The following is a 12,104-nucleotide window of genomic DNA, read 5'->3' as shown; positions in this document are numbered from 1 at the left end:
TCTTAGGTGTGTGTTTAGAAGACGGCTCATATGGTGTTTTGGGGATGGGACCGGGCAGTGGAAGTGGCTGCCCCATTGCCCTTTGTCCTAGGCAGGACTCATCGCAGCAGACAGCTGGTGTGGGAACAGGACTTGGCTCAAAGCCCATCTGGCCCATAGCAGAGAGGAGGTGGGATGCTCATCACAGCTACTCCATGTACCCCTGCACAGGGTCCAGCACAGCCAGGGCTGAAGCTTCCTCTTCATCAGGGTTGGTGGCAGGAGGTATCTGATGGTATCGGCCAGAGTGACAACAATTCTCTCTCCATGGGGCTGGAGAGATGTGGGCACGGGAAAATGTCATGCTTTCAAACAGTCCCATGCTGTACAGCTGTCCAGGGATGTGTGTGGCTGCTGCACTGTATGGGGACCTGCTGGGCATCACCAGAGGGGCAGTTTGGCCACAGATGGGCTATTCCAGTCACTCATTTAAAATATTCCAAGAAAGGAATGAGGTGTCTTGCTATATGATTTAGCTGTCTTTAGCTGACTGTTGACTTCACATCCGAAAGCTGAAGGTTCACGTTCCTTCTTGGTCTGTGCTGTCTCTCTGTTGCCTGGGGATTGCGGGAGGCTCAGTGTGGGAGCTGCAAGGCTGCAGCATTGCGTGTTCCCACCAAGGGCAGGCTCTGCTTAACACCTAACAGTTTGCTATGGAGTCTGCGGGGTGCAGCGTCTGCCTTTTGCTACCAGAAGGTCACAGAAAGGGACCACAGGAGGTCTCAGAGAAAAACGCGACTCCGTATCTTTCTTGTCTACTCTAAGCAATCTGAATATCTGAGTGGAAGAGTCACGATTTCTTTTCAGAGAGCTGTTGAGGTCACATGCATCGTGCATTTGCGAGCTGGCTGGCAGAGAGGGATGGAAAGCCAGTATTTACCCGTGCCGTATGTAAAGCTGCACTCGCTTTAGCTCTGTCCCTCCCTCCCACCTGCTGTGTCCATACATTGCTCATTGCCTTATGATGGCCCTGTTCTCCCCAGGAAACTTCCAGCTCATGGAAGAGCTGAAACTTTCCATGTAAAAGTTGTCAAGGTGCCCCAGGACCCGGCACAGCACCCAACAGAACATCTTGGAGTGTCCATGCATTGCATTGATGTTGGGATGCACAGTGGTCTGGGAAAGACTGAGTTACAAGACATTTTTGTGTTTAACAAAGGCTTCTTTTTCCATCAAATCTGAAAAAGTGTTGATTTTCTTCATAAAGAAGAGTTCCTTCACTTTTAGACAGTAAAACCCCCTGAACGGGTGGTTTTGCTTTCCCCAGGATGAAGTTGGCTGTCAGACAGAATATGCCACCCAGTAATGAAGGTCGAGCAGCGAGATAATTTCATGTGGCTATCAATCTCCTGTATTAGCAGCAGACAGTGATGGAGCTGAGGTGGGCTGTCTGTTTGTATCGTGTTTGCATAAGGTCAGGCAGCGAGACAACAGTCGCTCGCAGTCAGCGGGAAGTGCAGGCAGGCTGTGGATGCTGAGGACAGCCTGAAGGTCAAGGCTGACAGGATGACAGGTGTCAGTGTGGGGATGATGCCTCCTCGCCCGTCCGGCTCCCGCCTCGGCAGCGCTGCCGCAGCCAGGACGGGAGCAGGGAGGCTGCTGGTGGAAATGCAGCTCTAGCTTGGGGCTGGCCCCGTGGCTGCAGCAGGTGAAGTGGTCAAAATGGGATTTTGTGGACAGTTTGTTGCCTTGCATGTCAGAGTTTGGTCTCCCCCTCCTTTGGGCTCATGTATCTTATTCAGACCCCTGACATGATCTCTGCATACCAAGGCTTTAGATCACTGCTATTTGCATGACAGTCCACATCATTTTTCTTTTAATTTCATATTTTTCACAAGTAGACGTGGAGTTAAATGTAAATTACTTGCCCTAAGTTTCGCCTCCTGGGACACCTAACTATGCAGGTTCAGGGTGTGGGGAAGGCAGGGTCCATACTGTCCTCATGTACTTGCTCTTCACTGAGAATGAGAAACTCAGTGCTTTTTAATTGTTGTGGTCACTCATTAGTTGGTAATGGAGTTTTGTGCACTTGGTGTCACAGGATGCCTTTTGTAAAGACCTATCATTATGAAAAAATGTGATTTCTGAAGTATTTACATAGGTGACAGGTAGTAAAGGCACAGGGTTATCCAGACATCTGACAACACATGTCATATATTTATTGATGTCTCTTTGCTTGTGGTACCAGCACTGTGTTGCTTTTCTTTATCAGTAGTGCTCCAGAGAACTAGTAAAGGCAGGAGCAGGAAGGGTTTTGAAAAGATACTGTGATTTGAGATTAAATTCTGGAAATATTTACATGGTCACTGAGGTTTTTCCCTGCCTTCTCTCTCCCTTCTTTTTGCTCTCCTCATGTTGGAGGGCTGTGACAGTACTGCCAGTGCTGTTTGACACACAGAGAGGTGATGTGTTAGAGGAGCCTCACTGCTTCCCTGTCTGCACATGGGAGAAGCATTGTGGAACAGAAAGTTGAGCTCAGCTTTTGGACCTAGAAAAGGTCCAAAGTTAGTGTCTAAATCTTGAGCAATGGCTCCTGTCCCTTGGAAAGAAGTGTCTTTCAGGAATGGCCTTGGTTTCACTTGTGCAATTTTTTTTTTATTTAGGCATAGAATAGCTTAATTTTTAAATGTTAAAGTTAGCACTGTGAAAAATTCTTTTTGTGCTTGTTAATCCCAAACTTTTAAAAATCAGCCTTAAATGTTGATTGTTTGCATGCTAAATATTAGCAGACTGAGCTTATCAAAATCAGGATGCTGGACTGAATTCTTTTCAGTCTAATAACAACTAAGTACCATATTTTTCTGCAAGTCGTACAACTACTATTTACCTAGGGTGCAAGCAGCTACGAGTGTCTCTGTTAATTAATTGGGTATATTAGTGACTTCCCTTTCTTCTGTAAACTGTAGTTTATGGCCTCAAACTTGTTTTCAAGAAGCTATTTCGATAGCTAATTAGCTATCATTACTGTTTTACAACTATAAACCCAGCAGAATATGCTAATGTCATAAATCTTCAGGAATTGAAAACTCTACATGACATACCTGCAATTTTTTCCATTGTATTGTAATTACATATCTGGTCTGTTTCACATAAAGATTTCCACACAGCTAGTTGAAACAAAAGAAATACAGGATTATTTTTTCCCTTAAGTAGTAAAGTACACTTTATCATGATATCTTCGTGTGCTCCCCTAGAGCTTTGTGTTGAGTTTCCACTTCAGATGCCCCGCCCTGGCTGCAGTGAGGCAGGTTCAGCCTGGCAGGGTGTGATGCTCTACCCTGTCGTAAGGCTCCGTGTCCCATCCAGCCCCACCATCAGCCCGTGGTGACACAGCAGGTGCTCCCGCTGTCTGTCGGATGGGATGCGCTGCCTGTGCTGAAGGGCTGGGTTGCCAGCCACCAGCAGGTCACCAGCTCAGCGCAGGAGGCTGACACGATTCATCACAATGGGTGTAGGATGGCAGGGCTCAGAAACCATCGGGTGCCGGCGCGGTGCGTCAGGGGTGCGGATCGCACATGAGAATCGATGAGCCGTGACTTGGCTCGGCGCTGCGGCGTGGAGGAGAGCCTGAGCGGAGGGAAAGCAGGAGTTGGGAGATTGAGTGGTTCCCATGCTCGGCAGCCCAGGAGCCCCGAGGTGAACAAAGGGCTTCTCACCGATGTTTCCTGCACGGGGTGAGTCCCCAGAAGAAAGGGGAGCTGGGGAAAAGCGGCGTTTGCTGAATACACTTTTTTTCCCGGGGGTGTAGGCAGGTGGACTCTTTCAGGTCTGGTCCGCTGGGGGAGATGTGAGAGGCAGATCACATCCTGCCCACATCCCCAGATGATCCTGCCCACATCCCCAGAGCCCGTCCTCGTGCAACCGGTGGGACTGCGCAGGCAACTCCTCCTGCGAGGGATCCTGCGAAAGCCTCTCCTGACACATGCCGTCCAAGGCACTAATCATCGATGTTTACTGTATAGCTCATATGTGCTGCACCTGGCAACCAGCAAGGGAGCTGAAGGCAGCACGTGTTTTATATTTGAGTTGTTACTTAAAAAATCAAATTATTTGCATCAGTTTTTGACATTGTTTTTTTTCCCTTGGCTCTGCATGCCAGGGCTCACAGTGCGTGCAAAGATCTGTTTGCTACGTGTAAGCAATATTTTCCCCAGTAAAAAAAAAAAGTGTAGACAAGTTAAACATAAAAGGTGTAAAAGATGATATGTCTTTTCATTTAGAAGCCGACGTGGTATTTCATGGAGGCTTATGTCAAAGAGATTAACGCGCTGGAGCTATACTGTATATTTATAATTGCATACAAATGCATGCTATTGCTTCATATATTAGTCTTTGTTAAAAAATCATTTTGATATATTTGTTTTAGCAGCATAACTAGCCCTGGGGGCACCGGGTATAATTAGAAAAGGGCATGGGGGGAGGCGGGACTTGTAGAATAAAGCAGTGGCCTTAGGATCACAGGTCCTAATTATAATTTATAATTAACCCCGGAATTTGCACAAACCATCTAAGCTAAACAAGGACTATCATTTTTGCTGTTTAAATTGCAACCCTTTTTTTTAAATTTCACCACCTGCTTTGTTGATGTTGTTGTTTTTGTGGCTTAAAACTTAAAAACATGGGGGGATTAGGAAAGTGGCATTTAAAACTTTTCATATGAAATATTTACAGTGGGAATTTACTAGTTTAGAGCCAACACAGTGAATCTGCAGCAGAAGGAGTGATCTGAAACTTGTTTACTTATAATTAAAAATCTCGTTAGTTATTTTTCTTGCCTTTTTTGCCCTTCTGCTTCCCTCTCTGCCCACAGCTTCTGCCGTACACCTCAAGTACCCGTGAGCAGGAGCCATAGAGAATTGGATGGAATTGTGTCTCCACACAGATGGAGACGTTAATATTGTTTGTCCAACTGAATTCATAGACCCAAACCCATTTTGTCCCTCGTGCATTTGTATATACCGTGTACATCCAAAACTTCTGTTCCACCTTTTTGCTCTCCTCTCACTTCTCATCACTGCTTCAGTGCAATAGTGATGTGGTTGTGAATTGTGTGTGACAACATCAGTTCCTGCAGCTTCGAGAGATGCTGCTCATTGGAGGAGTTGGTGCTTCTGTCCATGAGATCAAAAAGCTAGTACCAAAGTTGAGCTGAAAGAGGGACCTTTGCTGAGAATAAAATTGCCAATAAGCATCAGAATGAGCTGTACACCTTGAGCTTCTCCTGGAGATTTTTTTCAGCCCCATCAGCCATGTACTTAAATTGTCTAGAGCACAGAAGTGAATCTTAAATTACAGTGATGCTAAGTTACCCTTTGTGTTCTTGCAAAAGGGAAAATAAATATGTTCCCTCAGAAAGATTATATTTTCAAAGTATATTTGACTTGAATATTTAATTAGGTTTCAAAATTATCGAGCTAATAAATTAAGTGGAAGGCTTTGGGTAGTGTTTTTCCAGTTCTATCTATATCCTGCATTTGTCACTAATTAATGAGTTTCTAATGCTTCAGCTTCTGGGAAGATGAGCAACAAAGATTAACATAACCAGTAAATCCAAAGATGTGCAACTGGGTTATAGTATTTGAAATTTGACAAAAACATCGGAAGTATTATTATTTGTGACATGGCTCAAGATGGGGGATTGTGAGGAAAGCAAAGATGACAGAACTGGTGCTAACCACTGTGACAACAACTTGAAAAGCAGCCGACATGACATCTTTCCTATCATGCTGCCGAAAATGTCAACTTTGTGAAGGACAATGAGAAAATGGTTTGCCGAAAATCTGAAAGGTAGATTCAAGAGATGCTCATCATGTCAGATGCAATATAGTCCACAGCTGGGTGAGAAAGGGAGTCCTTGCCATGGTGATGGCTCTCGCTTGGCAGGCCCTTCCAGACATCCACACTGCTCCAAAAATGGCTACAGCTGACCTGTGGATTGTCTCAAGTTTGCATGCGACATGAGAGCGGCTGGTGCTCACACCCGGTGCGGAGGGACCGGAGGCCAGAGCCACTGGGTTTGTGTCCTCCTGGCTCACACAGGTCCCAAGAAAGGGGAAGACCAAAGGATTAAGCTTTCATCGTGTGTGTGTGTGTGTGTGACTTAGGGATTTTGTTGGCATCCCTTCAGATGTTGTAACTTGGGCAAAAGCTGCCAGAGGTTTTCTCTCCAGAGCTCACCCTTTGTCTTTGTGTGGGTGAGTGATGCTTGCAGAGCTGCCACTGCCCAGCCAGGACACAGCTGATGCTGTCAGGTCAGCCTGTGCTGGGTGTCCACCACAGGTTCTTACATGGTGAGTGCTTTGAGTACAGTGAGAAGCTGAGATTCATGTGAGAGGGCTGCAACCCAGCCCGAGCTGTCAGAGCCTGCCATTAAATCTCAACCACTTGAGGTTATTGACCCAGCAAAGGGTAACACAATTTTAAGACCATTTCCAGTCCCACAGCAAATCACTGCCAGGGCAGGCAGCTTTTACTGCCTCGTTTGTCAGTGCTGATACAATTAACCCAGTGACACTCTGAGCTGTTGTGGGTACAGGGCAAGGACCAAATGCCAAAAGTCAAATGAGGGCTTCAACCCTGCACCTTAATATATGACATTTATTGTGGTCTGCCTTGAATTATCTCTCTCTGCCTGGGAGCAAACCAGGCACTGTGAGGTGCACAGCATCACAAAAGGCACGGACATCTCTATCTGAATATTAAATATTTTATGGAACTTTGGAATAAATTATATTAAGCATGTTAAGACATTAATTTTTGCTCAATATCTAATTTGGGTTTTTTGTGGCTTGCTCATTTTTTCAAAATAACTAGTACTAATTAGTTACTAATGAGACCAGATCCATACTTCCAAAATTGTTTATGAAATGTGTTCCCCAGCTGAGACATTTTATCCAAGTTTCAGCCTAAATCCTTTTTTCCTGTTTTTTTCCTTAATACACAACTGAATTTGGCAAATAATCAAATAAAGATTCTGATTAAATGCTGTTTAACTTTAAATACATGCCCTGGTATTCAAGTCTCTTTCTGTGTCCATGTTGCAAGTTTTATTTAATGTATATTTAGCTTTAAAATTTTGCAGTAAATATCATGTACGGTTTGCAAGTTCCTCTTCCCAAATGTTTTAATGGTTTATTCACCTGTGTTGGAATATCAGAGTTCATATTTATGATATTAAGAGCCTACTAAATGTAGGGTCGAGGAGAAGTGATTGCACAGATTTTATAGATTTTAATTTTTTTATAGATTTTTTTTTTTTCCTTTTTAAGTTTAGGGCCTTTGATTCTTTAAGAGGAAAATAAAGCCAACCAATTAACCCCTGACAGGAGGTTCATTAGAAGCTTTGTAATCCCTTGCCAAGTCTTTTGTAAAGCCAAACCAGTCTAGTAGTGCGGATTTATGCAGCTTAAGCTGAACACTGGGGGAGGCCTTTAAGTAAGAACATTTGTTCAATTTCAAGATGTCTTACGTTACCTAAAGATGGCCTGTGCCAGCAGAGTTGCCCAGGAGTACACAAATCCACAGACTTTGCTCTCCAGCAATGGAAGCAGTGCCAATGATTGTGTGCCTGGCCGATCCCTTGGCTGGAGGGATGGATTAGGCTCTCTCCCCTCGCCTGGGATGCTGCTGCACAGCGGATTTCGCCGTGTGGGGGAGAAGGAGGGGATTGCTGCTCTCTGCTCTTGGGTGGGTTGGCATCAGCAGAGGTATGGGACTGAAGAGCACGGGGATCACAGCATTATCCAGCCCCCAGGAAGAGCCTCAGCAGGGATTGTCTGCACACTGTGCTCTGTGAAAGATGAGAAATACCCCAAGGCAGCAGGCAGGACCTGGGTGTCTCACAACACACTCCTGTGCACTCCTCAAATAGAGGAGCATCAAGTAGTCTGAGAAAATTTACAATAAATTGCATAATGTGTTCATTTTTATAAATTAAAATTAAAGGACTGAAGAGGCATTGCATTTTCAATACAAAGTGCATGTCACTCTTCAGGCACATTTCAGCAGAATATATTGAAGATGGTTCACTTCAAGAAATCTCTGTAATGGGGTGATTCAGCAGCTAGGAAGGAGTGCAAAATTTTATATTATTAATGTTTATATAATGTTTAATGTATATTATTAATGTTTATATATATGTCATTGATATTATTTTATACTGTGAATTGTGATAAATTAGTGACTGAATTTTTCTGGGGAAATTCAGTCCCTATTTTACCAGCAACCAGCTCAATCCTGACGTGAGAGCTAACATTACATTCCCTGCCTATACCTGTATTTAGAGGGAAATCTGCTTTTCCCAACTTCTTTATTAATGAAAATAAGGAGGTAGTGGGGTGTCCACATCTAGATTATCACTGTGAGAGAGGATACTTGTTTATTTTTGTTACTTTGGCAGCCACCCCTGTCTCAGCATGGCACATCCTGTGTCCCAGGTCTCACAGTTGGTGAGGGTCCTTTTGGAAGGGGCAGTGTGCTGTGGAATGAGGTCCCAGGGTGGAGTCTGAGTCATTGTGGCGTTTCTCCTGCAGGCCTGACGGGATAGGAACTGTGACCGTGGATGAGAAAGAGCGTTTCGAAGAGATCAAGGAGCGGCTTCGTGTGCTGCTGGAGAATCAGATCACACATTTCAGGTAAAGGCACAGAGCCCAGGCTGAGTGCGAGAGGAATGATTTCCTCACAGCTCCCTCCTATAAGCAGCAAAGCCAAAAGGCAGGTTTTGAATGCACACAGGAATTTTGCATAAGTGACACAGACCTACACAGGGCAGTGAAGCATGTTTATAGCTGGCGTGTGATTTTAAATATATATCCTTTAAAGGATATTTCAAACCATCCTGCTCCCATAGGCATGGTAAAGCTGTGGATTTTTTCTAAAATATAACAACAGAAAATCTTTTATCCTCATATTTCTCTGTTCCTCTCTGCTCAGTTATTACGCATTTACTTTCTCTCTAGTATTGACAGGCACGGCTTTCTGCAGGGATGTCACAGGACAGAAAGGTTTGATATCCCCCCAAAAAAAGGATGAATGGTCCCCAGCACGCTGGTCAGGTTGGGCAGGCTGTGCAAATTCACACACAGATGGGTGATGGCCAGGTGCAATGCACCAGGGTGGAAGTAAATGTCCTTTACAGAGGAGCTTTTTCTCCCCATTTTTACAAGAAGATGGTATTATTTCTCCAAGGAGATCTAAAAACACTCCAGGTGACACTCAGGTTTAAGAAACTGCTAAATTGATCAGCTTATTACTAACCCATATTCTCTTTTGCTGCATCTACACCAAAAAACCCTTTCAGAAAGTTGCTCTATAGAAATACTGCTCATTTCAGGCAGAGAGACTAGAGAATTGCTTGGACTTATTTAGGAAAGCATCCTTATAGCTCAGGAAAGGCTTGTTCATGTGCACTTGGTCTAATGCTAAGATGATGTGCTTTTTCTAGGTACTGCTTTCCGTTTGGCCGTCCAGAGGGTGCACTGAAAGCCACTCTGTCACTGCTGGAAAGGGTAAGCACAGAAATAGCAGAGAGTAATTAAAATGATCTGTTTTCATGCATCCTTCCATCTCAAAAGGCTTGAGGAGCTGTTGGCTTTGCATAGGACAGGTAATTAATGGTATTTTACTCTGAAGTGTGGGGCTTGGGTGGGATTGGTGTCTCCTGCCTCAGTGTAGCCTGACCAGTAAAGGCAGCAGGGCCCATGTCTGTGTTGTCAGGTAAGGGTGAAGGGTCTGCCTGCAAAGATCCACATCACAGACTCTTGTCAGCAGTGCCTGGCTGCTGCCTCGTGATATTCCCATCTTGAGGCAGACTTGTTCTCTCTGGATGTATAAAACCTGCTCACTATGATCCTCCCCATTCCTGCATTCCTGCTGCTCCAACATTCTTCCCACCTCTGCTAACCTGCACTATGGCCAAGTCCAGACCCAAACCCGGTCAGTCAGTAGGGCCTGGGAAGGGAGAAACATTGCCTGGCACTGGGCAAGTTGTGATAGATCTTAATGTCATACCCTGAAAAATCATCACAGACTTCAGGGCATGTCGTACAGTGTAGATACAGAAGGGGAGTAATGCAGCAGGGATAGGTCCCACATCTTAGGCTGGCCAAGGTGACCTTGTAGTGAGTCCTGTGGATTGTACACATGCCCTGAGAGCCACACAGCACTAGCATAGGAATGGATGTTTGTGCTGGGCTTGGAGAAAAGCAGTTCTGTGTGCCACAACAAATCAGATTTTCTTGTGTCAAGGTTCTGATGAAAGACATAGTTACTCCGGTCCCTCAAGAGGAGGTAAAAACAGTCATCCGTAAATGCTTGGAGCAAGCAGCTCTAGTCAATTATACTCGACTATCAGAGTATGCCAAAATTGAAGGTAAGGCTCTTTCTTTCTGAAATTACAATTTTTCTTATGTTTCTAGGTGGCAACTTAGGTGGCTGGGAGCTCTTTAAAAAAAGCTCATTTGCTATTTACTCTCTTGTCAGTAAAACTGTTGTGATTCAGAATCATTTTTATGGTGTTGGCTTCGGAAGCAGTTAAGAATGGAAGCTATGCAAATCATTTCTTTTTCTGGAAAAGAGAGAGGAAGCAGTTAAAAAGAACTGTAGCTTTTTTTCCTTTGATCGTTAGTGCATTTGGCCAGTGGTGTAGTATTCAGACTCACGTCGTGGTTTTAAAAAACAAATTGAGAAATACTTGGGATGTCATCTTTACAGCTGAAGGTATAGTGCAACTAATTGCTTGTGACACTTCAGGAGACAAATGACAAATAAAAAGCTGAAAAACTGTTTAATCTATGTTTAATCATTTGTAGCCAGTTTAAAATGTCTTTTTTTCTGGGTGTGTTTCATTGTCTTTGCAGTTTGCATTGCAGTCATTGATCAGTGATCCCATACTTGCATCGGATTTCTTTCTTGTCACTCTGAATCTGGCAAAGCTGATATTTTTGACCTTTTAAGTTATGGGAGAATAATAACCAGTGACCAGAGACACATGTAGCCATCAAAAAGACATTTTAAAGTTTGCTGGAGGATATGTGTTACTGAAGCTCTATGACTCGTCGTTCTTTATATGTTATCAGTTTATGTTGGTACCTTGTTGGCTGCTATTCCCAACTTGAAACTCCCATCCAACTTTTTCCAAGTTCCCAATTACTTAAACCTGTGTGTTCCAGATAAATGGTATGTTCTGCTCTAGACTCTGGGTTTCTGTCATGTGTGATGTGAAGCTTTCCCACAGCCAAGATTATTGTTGTATGCCTATAGGACAATATTGAGAGGAGGAAAAAAAAACCCCAAACTCAAACTCTCTCTGATTTGTTCTTAGTTCTTGTTTACTTGAAAAATTGGGTTGTTATTATATGGCAAATTGTCCAGGTTCTGTACATGACATGTCCTCTCTTTTTCCATTTTTTTTCTGTCTAATGATGCAAATTGTGTACCAGTGGTAATGAATTCATTGTTATGCATCCAGTGAGAAACACTTAAGAATTGGGCACTAAAAGGATGTTTATCAACTCTTGACTTGGTAATGAGTGACAAAAATAGAGGAGGAACAAAGGTTTCATAAGCACTGTATTATCAGGCAATTTATCGAAGTACTCAGCTTCAGAGGATACTTTAATTGGTGTATTCTGTAAAATGCAATATTTAAATATACTTGACAAGGATGGAGAAGGACTGAGAATCAAAAACAGCTTTTCTGTTGATGGATGCTTCTACCCAGGGCTGGCCCCCTTAGGTTCTCTGTATAAATATCACTAACTCGTTGGTAAGATTTGCTCTCTTCTTTCAGATAAATCTATGCAAAAACAAACTTTATGATCTGTAAGTAAAAATGCATTCATTTCCAAAGTAGAACAGTTAGTGTGTACTTTTCCTTTTGTGCCTCAATTCTTCTTGGTTGTGTTAATTATCTGCACTCTCTTTTTGCACTGTGACTTTTAGGTCTGGGAATACTTTGAAGCAACAAACCTATTTTTTTTCCAGCTGCCTTTTCAGAGAAATAGTTCATTCCACACTATCTGCTCTCTTCTGCTTTTCTTCTCCTTTATCTGTGATTGGCCACAGCC

The 12,104-nt window shown here is 43.6% G+C and overlaps 1 protein-coding gene across 20 annotated transcripts in view; it reads left to right on the top strand.

Annotated features, from left to right (window-relative positions):
- Nucleotides 1–12,104, top strand: part of CADPS (calcium dependent secretion activator) — a 206,247-nt gene that overhangs the window by 127,390 nt on the left and 66,753 nt on the right. For all 20 annotated transcript variants that reach the window (XM_088061708.1, XM_088061707.1, XM_088061702.1 and 17 more), the window contains 3 exons: nucleotides 8,571–8,672; nucleotides 9,482–9,545; nucleotides 10,285–10,408. In XM_088061708.1, coding sequence (XP_087917834.1) covers nucleotides 8,571–8,672; nucleotides 9,482–9,545; nucleotides 10,285–10,408 — 290 coding nt within the window. The remainder of the gene's footprint in view (nucleotides 1–8,570; nucleotides 8,673–9,481; nucleotides 9,546–10,284; nucleotides 10,409–12,104) is intronic.

The sequence above is a fragment of the Pseudopodoces humilis genome, chromosome 13 (assembly GCF_049639895.1).
Source record: "Pseudopodoces humilis isolate 2021_Gansu_Grassland_sample_001 chromosome 13, ASM4963989v1, whole genome shotgun sequence".
Taxonomy (NCBI): domain Eukaryota; kingdom Metazoa; phylum Chordata; class Aves; order Passeriformes; family Paridae; genus Pseudopodoces; species Pseudopodoces humilis.
The sequence above is the reverse complement of the archived record's forward strand: the minus strand, read 5'-3'. Positions and strand labels throughout refer to the sequence as shown.